Source organism: Clarias gariepinus, chromosome 19 (assembly GCF_024256425.1).
Source record: "Clarias gariepinus isolate MV-2021 ecotype Netherlands chromosome 19, CGAR_prim_01v2, whole genome shotgun sequence".
Taxonomy (NCBI): Eukaryota; Metazoa; Chordata; class Actinopteri; order Siluriformes; family Clariidae; genus Clarias; species Clarias gariepinus.
The window spans coordinates 27603481-27628911 of NC_071118.1; the positions used below are offsets into that span (position 1 = coordinate 27603481).

A 25431-nucleotide genomic window follows, 5' to 3' on the forward strand; every position below is an offset into this window, starting at 1 on the left:
TTTTCTTTTTCCCTGAAAAGTAGAAGAGTTCATTTTCAGGAGCAGCACAAAGGACGGGTTTGGTGTCGGCAGGATTTCGGGCCGTTTGCCCGGCCCGTTTGACCTTGCATCTGTCCTTTAGTGGCAGGTGGAAAACGGGAAAAATATTATTCATTCTGCTGCTGATAGTATGAATAATATTTTCCCGTTCATATTATTCATACTATCAGCAGCAGATTCTGGCCTTTCATGTGTCGCTGGGAGCCAGGGCGTGTTAACCCTCAGAGCCAAAATCATCTACGCACAAACGTCTCCACCAAATTCAGTTGTTTGGTTATAAAAGTAGATTTTTCACACCGAGGCGTCCATTATGCGACGTTCCCGGGGACTCGTCCAGACGTTCACTGTCTGTGCTGAGCGTATGATCCGGATTCTAAAAAGCTTGCCTCGTACATCTATAGGAATAAAACTGGGTGTGGCAAAACATCTCACGCTCACAAGCTCTGATTCTTATCAGAGTGGCAAATCAAAAACCCTCACTTTATCCAGTCAGCTGTCTAAAATAGTGCACTGAAATAATGCGTCAGATCGAAAGTAAATATTCAGATCAACTTTATGGTCCTTTGTTATGGATAATGAAGTCATATTCATCTATTTCACATTAAATATGTTAGATTTTATTACTCACTCGCTCTTTCTCTACACCACTTACCCTGTACAGGGTCCGCATGTTTTGCATGTTTTTGAACTGTGGGAGGAAACTGAAGTCCCTGAAGGAAACCAATCAAACATAGCGAGAACATGCAAACTCCATGCATACAGACCCCGAGGTGGGAATCGAACCCCTGACCCTGGGGGTGCAAGACCGCAGTGCTAACCACTACACCTTACATTTTTGTGTAATATTGTTTTTAAATAGGTAATAATGTAAAATTCTAGTCATACCTGGTAAAAAATTAAAACTGTGCTTTTATAGTGAAGATAATTAGCAGTTAAGTGATTATTCGAAAATAATTAAGCAATCATTACTGATAACGAAATTGAAATTCGAAGCACTGGAGTGTATTCACGTATACAGAAATATTAAGTTTATGTTGTAAATTTGAGGTTTGAACTGTTTAAAATTCAAGATTTATAAAGATTTTCAAATTTTTTAAATGTATTAAAAAACTAAATCAAGTATCTAGGTTTAAAGATTGTACATGGTTCTCAAAATTTATAAAATAAAATAAAAATAAATAAATAAAGTCACAAATACAGTGTATTGGGTGCTCATGAATATTGATGCGTATGCAAATGCATCGGTCATGTGACAAGGTGGCAAAACAGACAAGATAACTGAAATGAGAAACTCAAATGAGAGAAGAGTTTTCTGGCCAGATTCCATAAAAATTTGCGTCTTTTTGTGCGAGTCGATGATTGTTTTAAAGAAAATTTTAATGAGGTCTCAGGTCATGTGATCACAGTGCCAAAGAAGAGAGGGAGAGGTTGGGTCTAATTAGCATACTAAAAGTACAGACTGCACAAAACAATTTTCAAAAAAGTTTTTTTATAGATAGATGTGCAAGGCCAAGACAATAACCGCATCGCTCGGTATTCTTCTTATTTATTGTGTTCTCGTATAATCGGATGTATAGTCTGAATCAGTCTTTAAGCAGGTCCTCGCTGTCCACAAATTCATGTTTTAAATTAGAGATTGATCAGGATTTAAACCGAATACTTAAATCCCGACTGCACCTGGTCAGGGGCTTTTAGGTCGTAAAAGGTCAGAGGTCACCGCTCCGACCGTGCTCTCGACCAGCCTGAAGGCCTCCATGAACTCGTTGATGTCGATGCTGCCGTCCTTGTTGAAGTCGATGCTGGTGGCCAGGTCTGATATGGCATCGTCGCTGATCTCCATCTTCAGGTGGGAGCTCAGCAGCTTCCAGGTCTGATGGAACTCCTCCAGTGAGATGAGTCCTGAGAGGAGGAACCACTCGTTAGATCTTCGAAAGCAAATCCTGCTTCATCTACTATTAAACACACTAATTGCCTTGGAACTAATTGGTATTTGATGTTATTCCTCTACCAGGTGTGGAACATACGGGCAACCCGAGAGCTCTAACTCAGACTACCTGAGTGATCGGTGTCTATGATTCTGAAGATTGTCTCCAGGTTGGAGTGGTGTCTGTACATGGTCTCCAGGAGCCCCGTATGAGCGAGCTGAGAAACAAGTCAGAGAGAGAGAAAACTTTTCATTTCATATATGATCACAGGTCAGTTATGCAACTATTGTTCTGTTGATTCAGGTTTAGTAGTTTAGACAGTGGGGCAGTTAGTGTTCCTGCTGCAAAGTTGATTATTTCCCTATAAAAGCATGACCTGAAGTGGTTTATTCTTCTTATCCCTTGTATATCCTGTTTTTAAATGTCCAAAAAACAAGATGATGTCATTGAAAGAGCATCCATGAACTCTAATCCATGATAATTAAACTCTTCACCGAAAAAAAACACTTTTAAACTTTTTTTCTTTTTAATATTATACAGTAGTACAGAAAGTGTGTGTGCCAAGGAAGATACTTTTGAAGTTTATCCAACATGGAAGTGACCGATCTTGCTTCTCTAAAAATTTCAAGTTGCTTTTGGGGAGATGATTTTATATGAGCCCCAAAAAATAGCCATTTTTCAGTGTTATTCTGTCTCGCTTTAAACAATAAGCATTTAAAACAAAAATTTTAATAAAATCATCTCGCTGTTATTTTTTTTAACAGCATTGATACTTAAATTGGTGTAATCTTCTAGAAGCTTATGATCTGCAAAAATTGTAGCTTAAATTCTTTTTTAGGGAAAAAAAGCAAACTTTAAATAGCAAACAATCTGTAGTGTCCGTAACCATGTCACATTTATGGCGCAATATCTTAATAATTTAGCATTTTAGAATAATACACTTTTTTAGGTTTATGTCTTTTCATGTGAAATCTAAATTGGCCTAACTTCAAGTGAATGACAATTAAGATCATTGAAAGATTTGAATTCAAAAAAGTTACCGACATTACAGACATAAAAGGGCATGCAATTGTATTTGGCAAATGTGTTTGTTTTATCTGATGAAAATATAAATGTGTATGCGCATTAAGTATTACAGGAAAAATGGTGTTATATGATCCTATCTAAATAAAAATCACTTTTTCATCTAGGTCAGACACTTTTTAGCAATGATACCGTTTGCTGTTTTTGGCCAAACGTTTAATGAAATAGTACGCACTCGGTGTGATCCTGTTATAGGAAAATAATCAAACACAATATGTTGAGATAAAGCCAAATTAAAAACTTTACCATATCAGCATTGCTTATTGTGTTTTTACTTTTAGACCACAGCAACATGCCAAGGATTTCAATATGACTTGATTTCATCGTACTTTTTACTTATTTGTAGAAAAGATGGGGAAAAATCGATTCAGTGATGTATTGTGATTCTTTTGTGTGGCAATTCGTTTATGGGGACATTGACTCCAATATATATATATATATATATATATATATATATATATATATATTTATTTATTTATTTATTATTTTTTTTTATTATTATTATTTTTTATTTACACGTTTGCATTCGAGGTGGTAAAATGTTGCAGTTCCTCTATAATCCTACAGGTGGCACTCTAAACTATTCACACACCGGCAGACAGTTACATCATCCTGTGTGGTAGGAGTGAATTATTGCCTAGTTTGTTTAGGCGTTGTAACAAAATATAAAAAAATAATAGCCGATAGGGTATTGTATAAAATAGCGATACTTACGGAATCGCAATACAAATTGAATCGGCGACCTACAGTAGCTATCATGATAGTATCGTATTGTTTGGTCCCTGGTGATTCCCATCCCAAATTATCCCCATATACATTTAATGTTGTGTAACTTTCACAAAACAAAGTAGTTCATAGCTCCCGTTGTCATTCTCATGTACTAGAAGGAGACCATGAAAAACCTTCTTCTAGTACAGGAGGACAAGCGTGCATGGTGACTGCATATGCCACTAGGTTGAACTGTTCTGTATTTCTATAATTGTTCCTCCTGTTTCACCTCGTTGTTGGGCTCGGTGATGTCGAGCTCTCTGAACCACTTGTGGTAGTTGAGCGTGCCGTCCTGTGAGTTGCAGCCCACCAGCTGGGATCGCAGGACTCTCCACGGCAGGCCGAGTCGCAACACCGACTCCATCGCAGCAGCCCAGTGCTTCATGGAGATCACACCTGAGACAGACGCAGCGACTGGCACGGTTACTTATGGTGCGAGTGAGTGTCCACCATAATCTAGTCCTGGATCATACAGATTCAGTTCTTGATTCAGCAAATGATTTTTGGTTACTTGGGAACATTTAAGTCATTTTTAGACATCACAACAAATATGAAACACTTCCTTTCACAATCCAATTAGATTTTTTTCCCCAATGTGATCTCATTGAAGAAAAGCCGCTCGCTCCGGATTGTTGCTCAGCTTTGCTGTTCACTCGAGGGGCGTGGCTCAGCGGTAGCTCATTTACATAGACACAGAAACGGCGCATTTGGAAGGGGAGTGAATCAGACGGAGTTTACAGTGCAGGTTGCGGTGCTCTGAGACCTGACCTTTAAAGAATGATGAGGAAGAATAATAATGAGTAAGTACTTTCTTCTGCTGGATCCAGAGAACGGGAACGCATCCAGAATCGGATTCTACTCCTTCATAGGAGCTTAAGATAAGGAGATGGTGGAGGAAAAAAACTGGAATACCTCAAGAATCCCATGTAGACAGGAGCGCCACACAATGGCGTGTGAGTTTAGTTTTTTTTTAAAAGTATAAAGGCGCACAGAAAAGATTAAATCCACCTTGTAGTGTGTGTGTGTGTGTGTGTGTGTGTGTGTGTGTGCGTGCGTGAGTGCGTGAGTGATGTACCTGTGTGCTCGGGGTCATACTCCTGGAAGGCACTGATGAGGTCTGATTTGTGTGCAAAGAGCTGTTCTCTCAAGGCCAGGAGAGCCGAACGCTCCGTCCGTCCAACACTGCACACACACACACACACACACACACACACACACACACACACACACACACACACACAGCTATACAGTCTTTCCCCACTCAGTTATTTGTTTCACAAACATTTCCATAAGTGTACTTGACAGATTTGGAGAGTGTGTGTATTCACCTTTGTCTTAGCGTCAGTTCTCTGGTGGATCTGCTAGCCTGGTACTGGATGACATGAGGGTTCAAATCTGGTCCTAATCGTATATAAGCTCCTCTGTTGCTGCCCACTTCATAATAGTTAGATGCAGAGAAGATGGTCAGCACCTGTACACACACACACACACACACACACACACGATTGTGACGTTTTTTTAAAATACACTTCTCATAAGCTCGGAATAAAATGCAACAGGGCTTCAAACACTGGGGTTATGTTATACGTTTAAACAGTAATTTCCCGTTCGACAAACTTTCATTTCGAAGATATGAAAATGCATTCATGTACAGTGGTGTGAAAAACTATTTGCCCCCTTCCTGATTTCTTATTCTTTTGCATGTTTGTCACACTTAAATGTTTCTGCTCATCAAAAACCGTTAACTATTAGTCAAAGATAACATAATTGAACACAAAATGCAGTTTTTAAATGAAGATTATGTTATTAAGGGAGAAAAAAAACTCCAAATCTACATGGCCCTGTGTGAAAAAGTAATTGCCCCCCCTTGTTAAAAAATAACTTAACTGTGGTTTATCACAGTTAAAAGTTCAATTTCTGTAGTCACCCCCAGGCCTGATTACTGCCACACCTGTTTCAATTAAAAAATCACTTAAATAGGAGCTACCTGACACAGAGAAGTAGACCAAAAGCACCTCAAAAGCTAGACATTATGCCAAGATCCAAAGAAATTCAGAAAAAAATGAGAACAAAAGTAATTGAGATCTATCAGGCTGGTAAAGGTTATAAAGCCATTTCCAAAGCCTTGGGACTCCAGCGAACCACAGTGAGAGCCATCATCCACAAATGGCAAAAACATGGAACAGTGGTGAACCTTCCCAGGAGTGGCCAGCCGACCAAAATTACCCCAAGAGTGCAGAGACAACTCATCCGAGAGGCCACAAAAGACCCCAGGACAACAACTAAAGAACTGCAGGCCTCACTTGCCTCAATTAAGGTCAGTGTTCACGACTCCACCAAAAGAAAGAGACTGGGCAAAAACAACCTGCATGGCAGATTTCCAAGGCGCAAACCACTTAAGCAAAAAGAACATCAAGGCTCGTCTCAATTTTGCTAAAAAACATCTCAATGATTGCCAAGACTTTTGGGAAAATACCTTGTGGACCGACGAGACAAAAGTTTAACTTTTTGGAAGGTGCGTGTCCCGTTACATCTGGCGTAAAAGTAACACAGCATTTCAGAAAAAGAACACCATACCAACAGTAAAATATGGGGGTGGTAGTGTGATGGTCTGGGGTTGTTTTGCTGCTTCAGGACCTGGAAGGCTTGCTGTGATAGATGGAACCATGAATTCTACTGTCTACCAAAAAATCCTGAAGGAGAATGTCCGGCCATCTGTTCGTCAACTCAAGCTAAAGCGATCTTGGGTGCTGCAGCAGGACAATGACCCAAAACACACCAGCAAATCCACCTCTGAATGGCTGAAGAAAAACAAAATGAAGACTTTGGAGTGGCCCAGTCAAAGTCCTGACCTGAATCCTATTGAGATGTTGTGGCATGACCTTAAAAAGGCGGTTCATGCTAGAAAACTCTCAAATAAAGCTGAATTACAACAATTCTGCAAAGATGAGTGGGCCAAAATTCTTCCAGAGCGCTGTAAAAGACTCGTTGCAAGTTATCGCAAACACTTGATTGCAGTTATTGCTGCTAAGGGTGGCCCAATCAGTTATTAGGTTCAGGGGGCAATTACTTTTTCACACAGGGCCATGTAAGTTTGGATTTTTTTTCTCCCTAAATAATAAAAACCATCATTTAAAAACTGCATTTTGTGTTTACTTGTGTTATCTTTGACTAATAGTTAAATGTGTTTGATGATCAGAAACATTTAAGTGTGACAAACATGCAAAAGAATAAGAAATCAGGAAGGGGGCAAATAGTTTTTCACACCACTGTATGCTCAATCGCGGATGTTGGGTCACATGTCCAGCCTAGATTGTCACGTGAGTGCAGCGTGTGCCCCAGGATGTCCGGAAACAAGCATAAAAGCAGCGACAATGAAGCTGGTACTGCTAAGAAGCTCCAAGCAATAACAATGAATACAAAAGTGAAAATAAAAAGAAAATGCAGCGAGGTGAAAATGGCAGACAACGCTCGGTCTTGTACGGCATTTGGCAGACACCCTTATACAGATCAGCTTACATTTTTATCTCTTTATACATCTGAGTAGTTGAGGGTTAAAGGCCTTGCTTAAGGGCCTAACAGTGGCAACATGGTGGTGGGGTTCGAACCTAGGACCTTCAAACAAAAAGTCCAATGCCTTAACCATTGCCCTTCAACTTAATCGTTCAACCATCAGCACGATTCTAAATATCAAGAATCCAAAATTCATGGAACCTGTTAGTTTTTATACTGTGTATCCTAGTACCTACACAATATTTATTGGACATATGAACAAATTTGACTTACGAACGAGCTCTCGGAATGAAACTTGTTTGTATGTAAGGTACTTGTGCATTAAAAGCACTATGAAGCCAGTTTCATTAGCACATTTTCACAGTTTCAGTAGCACATTTACCTGCTTCCACTTGTAGTGTGTTTGTGAGTGTATTAGTATTTGTGTGGTGTATGAACCCCTGACCCTGCGGTCATGGCAGAACTCATAGCCGTCCTGTTTGCACTCGTGTGATCGGATAAGCAGCTGCAGGTTGTGGCGGTCGAGGACTTCACGCGTGACATCCGGGCCCCAATAACACCCACCTCCTCGCACCTCGTTCGGGACGCAGCCATCCTGCGGCATCGGGTCACTCCATAGCAGATCCACTATCTGCCGAAGAAAGAAAGAAAGAAATAGTTACTCAAGCACCTCCATCTGTACCAAAATAGTAGTTCGGCTTACACCATTACAAACCTCATCTGCTTTACCTGCTTCCACTTCTCAGTGTCCGTCTCTGGAGCTTCCACCGAGTCGGGGTCCGAGTCCGAAGAAAAGAAGTGAAGCCTGTCGCAGGACGTGCTGAGCCCCGCCCACCTCCTCCTTTCCTGAAGCTCTTCCTCTACAGAGGGGCTCGCGCGACTGTAGTAGGTCTGCAGGGGTCGCCGCTCGTACGTCAAAGAGCGCACTCGTTTCCTGGAGGAGGTGCTCGAGTGATCCTCGTCTCGGTCTGAGGGCTTCGGGATCTGCCTAAGACGCTTCGGGGGCCTCAGTGCTGAGACGTACTGCAAAAAGGGAATGAAGGACCTTATAATGTAGGTTCTATAACAAAACCTAACTGTCTTGTTAAGAGGAGCTTGGCTTCATCACACCACCCTGTGGTTGATCGTTTTACTAGAACAGCACAACACGGAGCAGGTTACTCCTTAACGACTCACTCTGTGTCTTTCCAGTTTGGCAACGATTTGGAGATCAGTGGTGTCTGAGATCCCACCGTGCAAAATCAGAACTTTTTGGTTGATTACGGTTGCCAAGGGCAACCAACTAAATATCTTCTGGAGCAGCTTTAGGATCTTCTTCCCGTGAACCTGTGATGTGAAAAACAAAAAGAAAAATTTTGGGTCGATATTCCAAGAACGCAGATCTTGAGTTTCCTTAACTCTTGCACTAATATACACTAGATGGCCAAAAGTTTATGGACACCTAACCATCACATCCATATGCACTTAGATTATTGAATTGATCTTGATTTATTATGAGATGTATTCAACACTAAGTGGAAGTGATAAATTTAGCCAGGCAATCTGCTATTCCGGGCATTAATCACAGCTGCTAATATCACGTTTGTAGTGTATCATTTTAATCACACACAGAGAAAATGAGAGTATTCACATTGATGTAAAAACGTTTTACATTTCATATTTTTTTGTGGGTTCTCTTCATCTCCTCTCCTTTTTACCCCACAGCTTTACAATGGGTTCTGACTCCAGACTAAGCATATTGGTGGGAATAAACCAAAATCATCCCTTGTGGGTGGAAACATGTCTTATTATTATTTTAGGCAGACTAAGCCTGTCTCAGAGAAGGGAAGACCATCTAATCCTCTAATCCTTACAGGTCAGCATGACTGACCCATATCACAGCCTGGTTATTAGACGCCACGGCTCAGCCACAGTGCATGTTCAGTCCAAAGAGTGCTTTGGTGTTTCTTTTATTGTTGAAGAAATGAGCAGGACGTTCACTCACCCTGTACTTCCCAAGAACCTCCTTTGTGAAGCCGTACCTGGAATACAAAAGAGTGAGGGGTTTAGTCAGGGCGGATTCTGCTTACTGACGATGTCTATAGACATGTATGACAAAGAGTTTCTCTATTCTATGCAGAGGAGCTCTAGCTGATATCTATACCGCGTACACTCTGTAGGTTCATGAGGGGCCTGGAGCCTAACGCAAGGTACTCAGGGCACAAGGTAGAGTACACCCTGGATGGGCTAGTAACACACTGCTGGACACAAGCACACACACCTCATTGAGGGAAAGAAAAATGAACCTAGGAAGAAAGTAACATTGGTGCCTCATATTATTTTGCTAATAAGGTAAAGACGCCAAAAACGTCGAATCCCAGTGACGTACTGTATGCATGCAACTCGGACCACCGCGTACTGTACCTCAGATTCACAATGTAGTCTTCGTGGTTTCCCCTGTTGAGATGGATGTCGTTGGGATACAGCAGCTGGAAGGCAAACAGGATCAGCAGAATCTCAATGGAGTCCTTCCCTCGGTCCACAAAATCTCCGTTGAAGACGTACGGCGTCTCCACCGATGGCAAGCCATTCTAGAGGAAAATGAGACGAAAAAAAAAACCTTCAGGTCCAACACAACATACAGACACTGTCATGATGTTTCGGTAAGTAGCACGTGCATATGTGAAGGACTAACCTTATAAAACACCAGCAGGAGGTCTTCGAGTTGTCCGTGCAAATCTCCTGTAGGAATAAGAATGAAGAAGTGAATGGAGAAGTAACTGCAGGAACTTGTGATTATTTATTCTGATTTCTTATCAAATCTATCGTAAGATTCCATGTATGCAAGTGTACATCACCGCAGATGGTGATCTCCTTGCTGTGGCGAGTAGACACCACATTAATGTTCGGCAGAACCCGGAGCAATCTCCAGGTTTCCCCAAGGAGCTGGAGGACGTATCGAGAATGGAGCTGCTACTGGGAACAACACACACACACACACACACAAGAAAACAAACAGGAAGTCAAATGGACTGATTCAAGAAGAAGTGATGGAAAGATTGATAGTAGTGTTGAAGGTAAACATAATCACTCGATTCTACAGAGAACTTTTGATCCTTTTCATTCCTTAAAATCTGTCTTTGAGATGTTTCTCTGAGAAATACCCTTCAGGATCCCGTGTAAAGCCCAACAATAGAGGATTTCCCTTTCAGAGGTGAAGCTAAGATTCCTCATTCACCATCCATCATACCATCACTACCTGCCTGAGCGAACCAGGACGAACCTACTTGTTTTAGTTTGAAGGCCTCGACTAGATCAGTGACCGTGCTGACACTCAGAGGAAACGTGAGATGAGGCCCGGTGTAAACATCCGGCACCGTGATGTCCTTGTAGCAGAAGTAGCGCTCCCATTCTGTGTCCAGGAAAACCTCAGTCTCCCGGAATATGTGGGAAATCAGCTTCCCTGAGAGACAGACCGGGACACGGGAAGTTACAGTAGACGCAGATGTTGCTTGGATGGCTCCAAACTATTTCTCTTTAAAAATAAGCGGAGACTATTAAATCTTACTTTCATTGCTTGCAGGAGTGAAGTGATCCATAAGATAGCCAAAGAAATTGTACAGCTGAGAAAAACAACAACAACAATGTGTGTGATGGTTGATACGGTAAAGTTTTTTGTAAAAGCTTTTATTTTAGTTAATGGTTAATAGTAGTAGCTATTTGGGAATTGGAAAGAGGATCTAACTTGTTTTGTGGCACTTCAACATTGATTATGAGTGGATTACTACATTGATCATTCTTCAGTAATACTAATAATAATACTAATAATAAAATATGTTGTAATCTTTGGCAAATTGCATCCAATTTTGTGACATTCTGTTATAGGAAAGTAATCAACGCCTGGATGGTCCCATCATTCACTTTTCAGCTCACCTTGATTTGATCCTGCTCTCCTGCATACTCGATGGACTGAAAAATGTTCCATGTGCACCGGCGCCTCATCTCCAAGCGGGCCACGTACTGCCGGTACCAGCGCTGGATGAGTAACGCGGCCCGCATAGCTGTACGGGTACACGGGAATTCAATTGCTCACATTTTTTTTTAAACAGTAGATACACCGTAATGTACTGGTTGTAAATAAACTGCCAGGTCATCAGGGTCGTTGCTGAGTCTAGACCTGAGTAACTGATCAACCCCAGATCATGACACTGTCTCCAGAAGCTTGTACAGTGGACACTATGCATGATGGGAGCATCGCTTCATGCGCTTCCCTTCTTACCCTGACACGCCCATCACTCTGGAATGGGGATCAATCTGGACTCATAAGGTCACATGACCTTTTTACACCCTAGCTCTCAAACTCAAGTTTGATAGAAGTATTTTGATAGAAAGTTCTTTACCTAATTCCATTGATTTCAGAAATCTCCTGGGTTGTGTTTTTTCTTGGCCAGACAGTGTATCTAAGGTGCCGTAAGTAACAGGACCAGAGCTGGTGCATATACAGTACAGTATCAACCCAGACTTCTTAAATAAGAAACTCAAATAAGTGGAAACACACTATGACTAGTCTTATCGCATTGTGTTTCCAGTCTTTTGGGATGCGTGTGGTGACTGGGGACGGTTCCAAAGTCCTCGGTTGATGCAGACAGCTGTTTCTCTGAGGACTTGTGACTTCAGTCGCTCGATAGTTCACGACTGGAGTTTTCCACAGTCTACCTGAGCCTCCAATAGAGAATGGACTTAATTTTAACTTAAACACATCTCCTGTTATACTGAACTTCCAGTCTCACACAGTATGAGCGCAGATCAATTCCTGCTATCCGTTTCACCCAGATGAGGATGGGTTTCCTGTTGAGTCTGGCTTCTCCCAAGGTTTCTTCCTATTACCATCTCAGGAAGTTTTTCCTTGCCACTGTTGCCGTCATACTCGTCTTGCTCATAAGGGACAGTCTCATTATTTTGATTCATACACATTAACATTTCATACAGACTTAAATAATTATTTTGATTGTGTAAAGCTGCTTTGCGACAATTTCAATTGTTAAAAGCGCTATATAAATAAAATGGGGTAAAATGAGGCGGGGTACTTATGCTAATCTATTACAGGACAAACACATGTACTGTACAGACGCTACAGGCAATTTGGGAACGCCAATTACCTAAATCTACACGACTTTGGACTGTGAGAGGAAATCAGGGTACCCACCCACCAAGCACAGAGAGAAGATGCATACTCCATGCACACAGACCCGAGGCAGGAACCGAGCGCAGACCCTTGAGGAGCAAACCGACAGTGCTGGCCACTACACCACCGTTATTTGCAGAGGTGGAAAGTAATGAATTACATTTACTCACGTTACTGTAATTAAGTTGTTTTTTTGCGCACTACTATTTTTACTTAATTATGTTTTGTTAGTATTGTACTTATAAAAATAAAAATAACACCAGGAAACCACTGCACTGATTGATTGATAAACAAACGTGCTAAATTCACAACAACGATGGAGACGGACAAAACAGATGCCACACCCAGCTGAAAGCGAAATTCCATCGAATTCTTATGATGCAACCACTTTGATTTCAAGTGCAAGAAAGGCAACAGCTTTATTATGCAAAGGTGTTCTTTCAATTAAAAACAACTAGTTTAGATTTAAATCCCCTAAACTTGAACCCCCCACCCCACCCCTGCTGTTAAAAAAAAACAAAAACCTTTAACTTTAACTTTTTAAAGAGCTACTTTTTACTTTTACTTGTGTAGATTTTTAGACTGGTAACTTTACTTATGCTTTATTAAAATGTCACTGAAGTAACAGTACTTTTACTTGAGTACAAAATGTGAATACTTTTTCCATAACTCCATAGACTACTCATCGCCTAAATTGCATCCTAATACTTATACCTAATACCAAATTTAATCACACTATATACAGTATACAGTATAAATACACAGTAGTATATGTAGTATTAAATTCACTATGGTATAAGCAAGTATAAGTATAAATTTACTCTTAAATACTCTACGCTATATAGTACAAACTCTATATGGTCTGTATAGTATAATCTACTACAGTGGCAAGTACCTTTTGGAATTTCATGGTTTTCTGCATTAATCTGAATATTGACAAAATATTGTAACAAAAAAAACGGAGAGTTTTAATTGAACACACTCATTCAACATTCAAAATGGTCGTGAAAAAAAGTAAGTGAACGAATTAATAACTGGTCCAGAAAAGCATGAAATTCCAAAAGATTCCAATATGTTTTCTTGCCACTGTACAGACTATTGTACACCATCTGTCTATCCTAACCTAAAAGAATTGACTCACCTGTTACAGCTTCAGATGAAAAATAATATGTATATGAATAAATAAATACAATGCTTATTTATACATAAGGAACTACTTAAGATAGTTATGCATCTAACTTTTTCGAGCTTGGTATTATTTTTATTAATTAAACATATTGACTTACCTGGAACTGAAATGTTTGCTAAGGACAGCAAAGAAGACAAAAGTAGTACTGTAGATTTGATTATATTACAGTAGAGTGTATTCGGAATCTATGAAGATATTTCATGCATATAAAGCGTACCTTTGTCGCATCTGTTCGGCTGCAGGTCTCTGGCTTGGGGTTTGGTAGCACCACATCCCATCTCCCTTTGCCACAGACATCAGAGTCACACACACACGACTTCAGTGTACTTCCCTAGACGTGTCATTAGAGTAGAGCACACTCGTGACTGAGGCATCCCGAGATAGCGTAGCACTACGATGACTATATGTCTGATGCAGCAAACACAGAGGCTCAGCAGACTCTCATTAATGAGAGCCCAATAATCCCAGATTACTCGTGCGCCTTGGCTTTATCCTCAAGCTCCCCGAATGGTTATCCTGATCAGTCTGAAGTCTTTAGTTGTAAAGATGTGCATGTTAGTGAAGTTCAAAATGGTTTATTATTATTAACATGATTGTGTCTTCTTCCTATATAGAAGAACTTAAGAGTCCCACCTTCGTCACAATGAGCTCTGAGCTGTCGAGGGAGGAAACCTCTGAAGGTGTGCTGTGGTATCTCCTTTACGTCCTTTAGGTAAGTCCTGTAAGTTGCGAGGTCAGGTCTACAGTATATGGATTGGAATTTTTTTTTTCTCAGCATGTCCTACAGACACTTGATTATACCCCAGTCAACTGAGCCGAACTTTATCCCAACGTCTCGGGATTTGAAATCGGTTTTAAAGTCGTTTAAATTGGTACTTATTCGAGTAGACCCCACATCAAGTTGTTAATTATGCAAATGAATTCATAAGGAAATGCATATGACACTAATTTTGACACGATGCAGTAACAAAATGTTAGCGACATGATGATGTTTCAATGGTGAGCAGTTAAGGAATTGAACAATGTTATACCGAGCCCTAAAGAACGAAACCACGCCGTTGCTACCAACATGAAGCGAAATTACAACAATGCTACAGACTATTACAAATTATTACCGAGGGGTTAAGGATATGATAACAACCTTGTTAAATGGATAGAGACCGACCTATAGACACTGGAGGAATGGGACATATGTTCGATGCCCAGCTGTTTAAATAGAGGATGGTACCATCAAGTTTTTGAACATGCTCCAATTTCTCCTCCTGACACTATTAATGATGACGAACAGGACAGAATTCACACCGAGCCCAGAAGAGGCTGTAAGGAGCCATTACCAACCTCTAACAAGCTCCAGAGGTCACAACGAATTTGCATGGGTGTAAATTTGTTAGCAAATTCGGCTGAGTGGAGTGGGCGTATCAGATTGAGATTTGGAAAATTTTGAGGCCAAGTCAGCATCTCAAGATCTTTGTCATGGTCCTTCAAACCATTCCTAAACAATGTTTGCCATGTGTCAGGCATGTGTGTGTGTGTTATCCTGCTGAAAGACTACACTGCCATGGGTGTACTTGGTACTTGGTCTTCTACTGTTCCGTGGTCCGTTCTGATGGACCCGACATCCCCATTGTTGGAGCTTTTGGTGGTAGACACGAGTCAGCATGGCCACTCTGACCTGTCTGTGCATTCTGACTCCTTTCTATTAAAATCAGCATTCCGTTTTTCAGCGGTTTGAACCAGATGGACCAGCCTTCGCTTAATTTCTGGTAGGTTCCAAACATTGCTTACACTCTACTCATTATATTTGTCATGTCATGGCTAATTGGTGCATTGTGTCCCAACTGAACTGACATCTTATTTGGTTGAGATAAAAATTGTGTCTTTCTTGTGCTTGTAAAAATGTAACAGTACTTTCTCTGAGTGGCGCGGTGAAAAATTGCTCGCCCTATCATCCGGATACCGCTAAGTCAATTCCCGGGTTGTTCTGTGGCCGCCTGCAGCCGAGGGCCTAGAGGGAGCCGATTGGCCGAGCTTTCTATCACCGGGGTAGAATGCGAAGCACTTGCTTTGACCGAACAGTTAAAAAAGATACGGTCGACTGGTGTCACGTGGTTCGGAGGAGACATGTGATAGCCTTCGGCCCTCCGCGACTAGTACAGTAGGGGTAGCCTTAATGTATTAACTGCTACTGTACATTAGGGGGAAAACTCCTTTCCTTTATTTACAAATTCATAGATTTTTGCTTCCATACATTAAAATGTTTTCACTCTCAGTTAGTTCACTTTTTTTTTACAGCCTTACCTCTATCCCAATTTAGTCAGGGTTTATCGTGCAGCATGTGTTCGATGTTGCATCAGGAGCGCTGCTCAAAATGTATTCAAGGTTGAGGATCTGCACTTTACACTAATCTAAACATCCAAATTTTCTAAGATTAAAGCCAGCTGATCTCCTTAACACTCACTAACCCTTTTGTTTTCTCAAAGTCCCACCATGTCAGCAGAAACCTCTGACCAAGATCTCCACGTGCTGCTTCGAAGTTCTTAAACGGTAGACGAGTGGAAACGTCTGTCACAGCGCGGGCGGGTCTCTTCTCAGACAAAGCTTTCTCAGGTTGAGCAGAAAGCCAGACTGAGTCTCTGCCCTGCTGTAAAGTCCATCGCTCCTACGCTGCTGAAGAGTCTCAGCGGGGATAAGTGTCTTTAACCACCTCGTGACGTGGTAATCGAAATAACCAGCAAGTAGATTAGGATTGGGGATCACTAAGCTTATTTATTGTCACACCTTCCTTTCATGCTGTAGTGCTCTTCATCACCAGCTTCCACTGTGCAGTGGCTCAGCCTGACTACTGAAGCCTTCAGTCCAAGTCCAATAGCACTTTTTCTGCTGGATGTATTTCACAAGCTGATGTGATGTGTGTTAATTTAAAGTTTGGAGTGTCTCGAGTGTCCTACTGCACAAAGCCCTGACTGAACCGGACCTCCGACATCCTGACATCAGCGTCTGAGCTCACTAATGCTCTTGTAGGATCTGTGAACTTTGAAAAAATCCAAAATCTGTGCATATAGTGTGTATATATACAGTATGACTGTCTGATCAGAGGTACACATGTACAGTTGTAATTGTGTTTATAACTGACCGTATTAGTTAATTAAACCTGATGCATTGATTCCAGCTGTTACACAGAGACCCTGAGAACAGAGTGAACAGTTATGTAGAAGAATAGATGGAGCAATAAAACCTTTAGCAACAATAAATTCTACACTGTAAACTATGTAGTTAATTTCAAACTACTGTACTTAACAAAATCCCTGACATTTACGTTATTCTAATAAAAAACAATAATAATGATATAAAATAAAGCTTGCAGTGATGACGTGCTGTAGTTACCAGAGTGTCCGAATGGCACCAGTGCTTCATTAGTTATTTTTATGTATATTATTGTTTACACTCCATTTAAGTTCAACAGCTTTTAAGTTATTCACTTTAAAGCAACTTTATTTTTTGTCACAAGAGAATTGAAAGTCTCGTGTAGACAGCACTTTTTTTTTTTTTACTTGAGCGCATTATTGTTTTGGTTGAAACATTATGTTGTTGTTTTTTACATTTTCATTTTCTAGTATAGGCCTATAATCAAAAAGTAAATACTTGATCATTTATCTCGTGCTCATCTTTTTAGACAGCTTCACTTTTTAACATATCACAGAGATTCCTGTAAAGCATAAAATTGTAGCATTCCTCCAGGGACGAATCCTCCGGTTCCTTGTTATATAAAAGTTTCCCACCGGCAGGACACGACTGCTGTCAAAAGTGAATGCATCCTTTATGAGTTTTTTTTTTTCCTAATAGAAGAGTTAGGGAGGCTGCCTGTGCTCAAGGACAAATCTACAACTACGTTTCCTGTTGTTCCAACACTCCTGAATAAAAACTATTACGCTGCCTGGGGTCGTCTAAGGACACACGTTTGCTTGTCCTCAGACGTCCTTCCAGACGAAGCCACCATCGGGCCCTGCTTCACCGACTACGGCCAGATTTGTAAACCATGAACGTTAAATAAATGTTAGAAAAGAACTTCGCCAACTCTTAGAAATATGGGGAAGCAAACACATCTTGACACGTGTCTTATTTCACTTTGGCATTCGAGACGAGTTCGAAATATCTAAAGGTCGAGTTGCTCTTAAAATAGATGTCGGTTTGGATTGTTCTGGTTTAAAGATATTCACCTGGGCTTGCCAAAAACATTTCAAGTGAGCGAGCTGGAACTAGCGTGCACGCTGCACCGAGACAGAAAAATGCAGATTTATTTAGTCCAGATAATATTATTGTTATTGTTTTAGTAGAAAATGGTCGTTTATGTGCATCCTGGGTGTTAATTATTATATATGCATGGCTATATTGGCGTTAAATACGGCATTTAAACGGCACCCGATCTGTTGAACAGCCCTCTTTTTAGAAACGTTTCGCCAAGCCACCTGCTGGCTGTTGTGATCGTGCTGCATTCCTTGAATATTCCTGATAATAAACCACAAAAGAGGCCTGTGTGTTTGTGTTAAGCCTCGTCAGGGATAAAACAAGTGATGGCAAGCCGTCTGGATCGTCTATAAATGGTCGCTGACTGACGTGACCGCCATCAGTCGTACACAGAGCTTGTATTCTTAGAAACTCTGGCCTTGAGAGTTGTTATTTAAAAAAAAATATATTTAGAAAGGAAGGTATGAGTGTTTGATTGGTCTGCGGTAGAATTAAGCTTTTCATGTGCTGCCAGAGAAGTTGGGAGTAGAAGCTGGTCCAGGATGTCGATCCAGACCTCATATCTGCTCCCTGTTTCGGGCGAGTTCAATCAACCTCAATAAACTTCTGGGAATTTACAGAACGATCACACATCTTGCTTCTCAGTGTGAATGCTTATTGTTACCAGCTGCATGAATCAATAAAAATAGTCAGCTATCCAGGTCATGTCAACTGGTCTTAAATTCCTTTTGTTTGATCGCTTCTCACTCACTCGCCATTTATACCGCTTTATCCTGTATCCAGAGTCGCAAAGGGCCTGGAGCCTAGACTTAGGGCACAAGGCGAAGTACACCCTGGATAGGGTGCCAATCCATCACAAGGCACACACACATACACACACACTACTGTGGTGGGACTGTGGGAGGAAACCGGAGTACTCGGAGGAAACCCACCAAGCATAGGGAGCACATGCAAACTCCATGCACACAGACCGCAAATTTAAAAACACGATTTTCTCACGTACTCTCATGTTATTGCTTCTGTTTATGATAGAAGGAAACATTCGAACCCATTTTCATGTCTGCTTGAAAGCCAGCTAGCTGCACAATGTCTTCAGGACGTCAGGAGCAACCTGAGACCGTACCGTATCTCTAATAGAATACTTCATTCATTGTAAAGTTCTTTAGGACTCGTTAATGCTCTAAAGACCATGACTCCAGAGATATCTTCAGGACTAATCTCCTCTCTCTCACTCACTATTCTCACCACCACTTATATGGTTACAGGCGGCCTGGATCTATCCCAGGGGACTCGGGGCACATGGCAAGGTCGACCCTGGCTCGGAAAAGGCCAATTAGTCTAATCTGCATGTCTTTGGACTGTGAGAGCAAACATGCAAACTCTATGCACACAGACCCCGAAGTGGGAATCGAACCCAGAACCTGGGTGCTAATTGCCTAAAAGCTAATTTCCTAAAGGCCTCATAATAAAGGTGTCTAGTGTCTATTGGCACCTTGTTGTTTTTTTAAAACAACTCAAGGACTTCTTAATGAGTCTTGAGTTTGATGAAACGTCTCCAGATGACCTAAACGCTAGGATAAAAGATAACTGAGACTCGACATCAAGTTAAACTGATGATCAACTGTCATGTTTTCCCTCTACCTTTTATAATGTCACAATGTTATTAATATGCTAATATCGTTGACTGATGGTGTCATCGGCTGCGTGAGCATGCTATACTTAGACAGATCATGCAATAATATGATTTTGTCTACAGCTCATACTGTCTCCTGACCCACACATACTATCCAGTATTGTTCTCGATGCACCTGCGGTCTCGGGGTTCCCTTATAATCTCAGGCGTTATTATTCCCACACAATGTTTATCTTGTAGGTTTGTTTCTCTCTCTCTCTCTCTCTCTCTCTCTCTCTCTCTCTCTTTCTTTTTCCGCTCCATGGAATTGGGACCATTGACCAAGTTGGTAAAAAAGTATTCCTTTTGAATCCTTTCCATTCTCTCATTTAATCTCTCCTCCCTCTCGCCATCTCCCAATTGTGAGAAATGAAAACAATGTAGAGTATTCCAAGGCCAGACCCGGTCTACATGTAGATAAAGTGCAGGTTTTCCCAGGCTATAAGAAACAACAGCTATTTCCTTCCCTCCATTGCGCTCGTGCCGGACATCGCAGCCAACGGGACGAGCATCTCTCTGCTCCGTGCAGGACCGAGACAAAGCATCGGCAAAGCAAATCCCCCTCCCCCCCACCTCTAACCGCAGACATGTCTCTGGGGCTGCTTGTGACACTTGCGCTGGTTGCTTGTCATCCAGGAAAAGCGTCCGTCCTCCATCCTTCACCTGAAGAACCAACGGATGCTCAGTCTCCTCCGATCGTCAGGGTGAACAGGTGAGCATCACAGATTTTTACTTTTTGGTTGTTTTCATGCTCACAATGGGAAATATTCTGCACAGTCACTGTTTGCACGGGATATTTATCGAGATGATCTGTTAGTCAGACGAGGGTTCAAAATTTTTACCTTTTATTTTGGTAACCCTTATTTTGGTGAAGTCTGACATTATTAATCAAGTGTTGGTGTGCTTCCTTTTTTCAGATGTCATTGAACCTTATTGTACATGTTCATTTTTCTCAGCCTAATAAATGTTTGCATCCTTACATTTTTTGAAATATTTAAAACTTAAAACAGTTTTAGTCTTTACAATTTAGCTCATTAAATCCTCACAGAGAAACATATTTAGAGCTTTCACACCAGTCCGGGCCACACGTCCAGACCCAAGGCCAGGATTGTTTATTTATTTATATATTCATTTCTTTTGCTTGCCATTCATTTCCTTTTATAGCTTGCTAACCAGAGTTTTCTCCGTTGTGCCTTCTTTCTCTGGAGGGAGAACTTGTTCTGACCCATAACAGGAATCTGATTACATGCTGTTCTTTCGTGCGATGAAAACCATCAATCTGCGTGCAGAGACAAGTTTCACGCTCCGGCTTCCCAACCTGGCATGAAACACCAGTCTGCCCTTGGTCACACTGATTTATTAGCTCATGCGAAGCTCAAAACATGAACTAAATGCATCAGCAATAAGTGATTTATTCACGCCGGTGAAAAGCGTTTAGAGTTTTAGATATAAAAGCATGTTGCATGGGCCAATTTTTGTATCAGTTAGTGCAAAATATGCAAATAACACTTTGGGAACTCTTTGAATATATATATTTTAAATCGTGCATGTCCTAAACCAGCTCTGCACTAAGCATGTTATGTATGAGTGGTTTTCTTTTTTCCCAGGTGCCTGGGAGATCTACATCAGAAGGTTCGCAGGGCCGTACTGGATTCTCTGAACCTACAGAGCGAGCCACGCATCTCCGTTCCCGGGATGGTTCAGATTCGAGAGCAGTGGAAAAGCGCCTTCAAAGCCACCAGAAACTCGAGCCCTGGAGAGCAAGACGGTAAAGGAATCTCCTGAAACAGATCTCTTGTGGATGTTTTCTTGGCTCTGAATCAATTTTCTAGGAGCTTTTCCAGATCTGTTAAGGTATAGTTGAAAAATCATTTGCTTTTTTTTTTTTCTTTGAGGCAACACGCCACTACCATCATCCACTTCTGAGAATTCAACCCAACTCCAGTGCTGCAAGTTGGCCTCACAGGTTTTTATTAAAGGTTCGTTTCTGTAAAATACACACCACTGAAGATTTTCTTAATGATTTTTATCAAGATTCAGTGTTTTCTCTCTCTTTTATATATATATATATATATGTTTCAGACCTGGGCTGGGACGAGTGGATCATTTACCCTGAGAGCTTCACCTTTGTCCAGTGCACCGCATGCGTCCCAGAGCTGAATCAGCGCGTGTTTACCTGCAGAGATGATGACCCCGCGACACAGGATCCTCCCTCACCGGTCAGTTCTGCAGAAACAATAAATGAAAGGCACACACTGGAGACACAAGTCCATTTTTACATCACTGTGTTTAGACATACCTGGTTCACGAGCACATGCCTTAACTTCTTATGCTTCTAGAGATAAAAAAAAAAAATCAAACAAACAAGGTTTTTATTCATGATGAATGCTGTTGAGAGTTTTAGAAAGTCTTTGAAGACTGAACAGATTTTTGTCCCAAATGTTAGTCACATGATCTGACAGCTGGAGCTATAGGGCTAAGTTTTTTTTTTTCTGTTTTCAGGAAAACCAGATCTGAGTAAATGTGACTAGTTTAAAGGAATAAGTGACCTTGTGATGTTTACATGGGAACTAGGTGACATTGCAGGTTGATCTGAGCAAATAGGCCGTTGTCGTGCTTGCCAATTTATCTGAGTACAAAAAAAAAAAATTGCCCTAAGTCTCCTGGGATAGGCTCCAAGTCCATGTGAATGTAGGATAAAGTGGTATAGAAGATGAGTAAATGAGTGAGATTGGTCAAGTCACATAAATAACCCTTGTTAAATTGCATTTCTTTTCCACACGTTGACGTTCTCTCGTTCTGTTCTTTCTCAGGCCCCATGCTGCCAGGTGACCTCGCTCGACCCCGTGCCCTTCCTTTACCTGGATGAAACCAGCTCCCTTTTCCTGAGCTCCGTCCCCCTCCCCCGCGAATGCGGCTGCAGCCATGACGACGGTGACCCCCGGGCCCTTCAACCGTGACACCAGCACCACCCGTACACGTGCCTCCCCTTACCTCTTTCACGTCACGCAGGTCTGTCGCCGTCAGGATACTACAATGAAATTCCAAAAGTTTAACACTGAGCAGCTTTTTTATCTTTACATTTTTTTATAACAAATACAAATAAAAATCATATATTGTGAGTGTCTGATATTTCACAGAGATCTTTCCTTCGGTGGTCTTTCCCTTCGACGTTCCCCAAAGGGTCAAATAGTTCACCTAATAAATCTCACTGAAAGTTTTATTCACATGACTGTTTTGCTTTTTTTTATTATTATTAAATATGCATAGCTTCATAACTTCATAGCCGGACTCTGGAAAGGGATTAGATAACAGCTACGGGGTGTTCCTTGCAAAAATGTGGGCAGCGAAGCGAGTCTACCCGAGCCAGACGTCTCCCCGTGCGGGCCTCCCGGATCTGAATAAACATCATGACCCTAGTGTGTTAAGCGAGCGGTGCAGAAAAAAAGGGCATATTTTGTATTTCATGTCTTTCCACGTAGGTTTCAAGGCTGGCGTGCAGCTGTGCCCCGCTGTTGTTTTACTCTTCTTAGAAAAGGAGCACGTTCGGGACATTTTGATTATTTAGTATATATTTAAGAGCTTGTAGTTCTACAGCAGGTCCATTTCGTCCCGTACCTGAGATTAAAGCTGCGTCCTGTTTTTTTTATTTCTTCCTTGTCAGTCCACCTTCCCTAAACTCACATGGTCTTATAATTATGGACTGTATTATATACACTGACCGAGCACATGCTGCACATTCATTCTTATTTACACTGTGTTTTACTGCATTATTGCATTACTGCATGTTTTATGCTTGTTTGCAAATCACCAAAGCAATATCTACACCAGTAATGTTTCACATGTATTTCACTAAATAAAAGCTTCATGCAATATTCTCAGTGCTTTTCGACTCATTCTTTTATACAGATTTGCCTTATAATACCAATTCTCTTAATGCTTAACACGTTTCCCCCCAAAGTTCATGGGTTTGTTCCAATATATTTGGTCCGATCTACTTTGTTGACTTGACTGCAAATACTGCAGACTTTTATTTCTATATCTTTGTCTTTCCAGGCAGATTTCTTTCTTTTTTTCCTTTCTTTTTTTTCCCCCTGGACTTGGCTGGCACATCTCTGTAAAACACGCCTCGTGGTTAGATCATTCACAATTCCAGCTCACTGGGCTCTCGAGATCACTGCCAGTCTCTCTCTCTCTCTCTCTCTCTCTCTCTTTTTTGCTCTTGTCTTTCTTTATTTTTTTCCCCTCCATCTTGCCTGAGGTATGGTACAAAAAAAATCTAAATGCTCTCAGCAGCATTCGCACGTCCCAGCTGAGTGAGTTAACTAGGACGGGGAAAAAAAGTTCTTTTGACACGCAAGTCAGGATCCAAGACGAGCAGGAGACGTGAGAAGTGTTGTATCTCTGCAAGGCAATGGCGTACGTCAGCTCCTGCTTTCTGCCCTGGGGAATGGTGTGTTCTGTGTTTGCTCTGGTGTTTGCACAAGACGGCGTGTGGGACTGCGGAGACAGGGATGACTTTCTCAGGGAAGTGCCTGCAGACGTGCGCATGCCGTCTGACTGCACCCTGGACTGCACAGCTCGGACCTACAGGGCTGTTCTGGCGATGCAGACAAGGACCACCATCCGCTTCACAGACTCACGTGTGGGTGAGTTCGAGGCGAAGGCTTGCTCTTTTTTTTCATGGATGTGTTAGAGAGATGCCTGTTTATTCTCTGTTTTATTCTCTGATGTTGTGTGTAAAGACATTTCTTTGGGTATTAAGACTTTTGTACAAACAGTTTGTAGAATATCACACAAAATGTCTTTCACAAATTTCCACATATTATGCATAATTCTGGATAATTGGTTTAATTTATTGTGTTTTGTCGTGCAACTTATTTCTTGCTAATGTCTGATCTTATGGTAGTGTTTAGTGCAGCTGCAGAACTGTAGTCAGTTAGATAGATAGATAGATAGATAGATAGATAGATAGATAGATAGATAGATAGATAAAAAGGCGAATAGACACATATAAATAAAATAAAAAAGATAAAAAAGAGAGATACTATATATATATATATATATATATATATATATATATATATATATATATATATATATATATATATATATATAATTAATTAAAAAATAAAATAAAATAAGAAACTATAGATAGATAGACAGATAGATGGACACATATATAAATAAAATAAAATATAGATAGATAGACACATACTATAAATATATATATAAAAAAATTTTAAAAATAAGAAACTATAGAGAGGTTGATAGATAGATAGATAGATAGATAGATAGATAGATAGATAGACATATATAAATAAAATAAAATATAAATAGACCTACAGATAGATCTCTCTCTCTCTCTCTCTCTCTCTATATATATATATATATATATATATATATATATATATATATATATATATATATAAATAAAACAAAACCTAAAAATAAATAAATAGACACATATATTTAGAAAATATATAGAAAAAATCATAAATACGTACATACATACTGTATAATAAATCTAAATGAAATAAAAATAGATAGATAGATAGATAGATAGATAGATAGATAGATAGATAGATAGATAGATAGACTATATGATATAGGTAGACAGACATATTATGCATAATTCTGGATAATTTATTTAATTTATTGTCTTTTGGTGTAAAACTTATTTCTTGCTAATGTCTGATCTTATGGTGGTGTCTATGGTAGTCAGTTAGATACATAGATAGATAGATGGATAGATAGATAGATAGATAGATAGATAGATAGATAGATAGATAGATAGACAAAAAGGCGAATAGACACATATAAATAAAATAAA

The 25431-nt window shown here is 40.5% G+C and overlaps 2 protein-coding genes across 2 annotated transcripts; one reads left to right on the forward strand and one right to left on the reverse strand.

Annotated features, from left to right (window-relative positions):
- Positions 1 to 1511: 1511 nt before the first annotated feature.
- Positions 1512 to 14063, reverse strand: LOC128508019 (serine/threonine-protein phosphatase with EF-hands 2-like). The gene is made up of 17 exons (XM_053479215.1): positions 13899 to 14063; positions 13779 to 13796; positions 11241 to 11368; positions 10876 to 10930; positions 10595 to 10770; positions 10166 to 10280; positions 10003 to 10049; positions 9732 to 9898; positions 9313 to 9349; positions 8505 to 8654; positions 8058 to 8351; positions 7774 to 7959; positions 5144 to 5286; positions 4891 to 4997; positions 4045 to 4211; positions 2094 to 2181; positions 1512 to 1938 (listed from the first exon to the last, which is right to left on the reverse strand). Exons 1-17 carry the CDS (start codon positions 13957 to 13959, stop codon positions 1721 to 1723), a joined length of 2157 nt encoding a protein of 718 aa, XP_053335190.1. The 5' UTR covers positions 13960 to 14063; the 3' UTR covers positions 1512 to 1720.
- A 5874-nt stretch (positions 14064 to 19937) lies between these two features.
- Positions 19938 to 23476, forward strand: gsdf (gonadal somatic cell derived factor). The gene is made up of 5 exons (XM_053479073.1): positions 19938 to 20310; positions 21206 to 21366; positions 21494 to 21577; positions 21681 to 21817; positions 22412 to 23476. Exons 1-5 carry the CDS (start codon positions 20186 to 20188, stop codon positions 22556 to 22558), a joined length of 654 nt encoding a protein of 217 aa, XP_053335048.1. The 5' UTR covers positions 19938 to 20185; the 3' UTR covers positions 22559 to 23476.
- The last annotated feature ends 1955 nt before the right edge of the window (positions 23477 to 25431 follow it).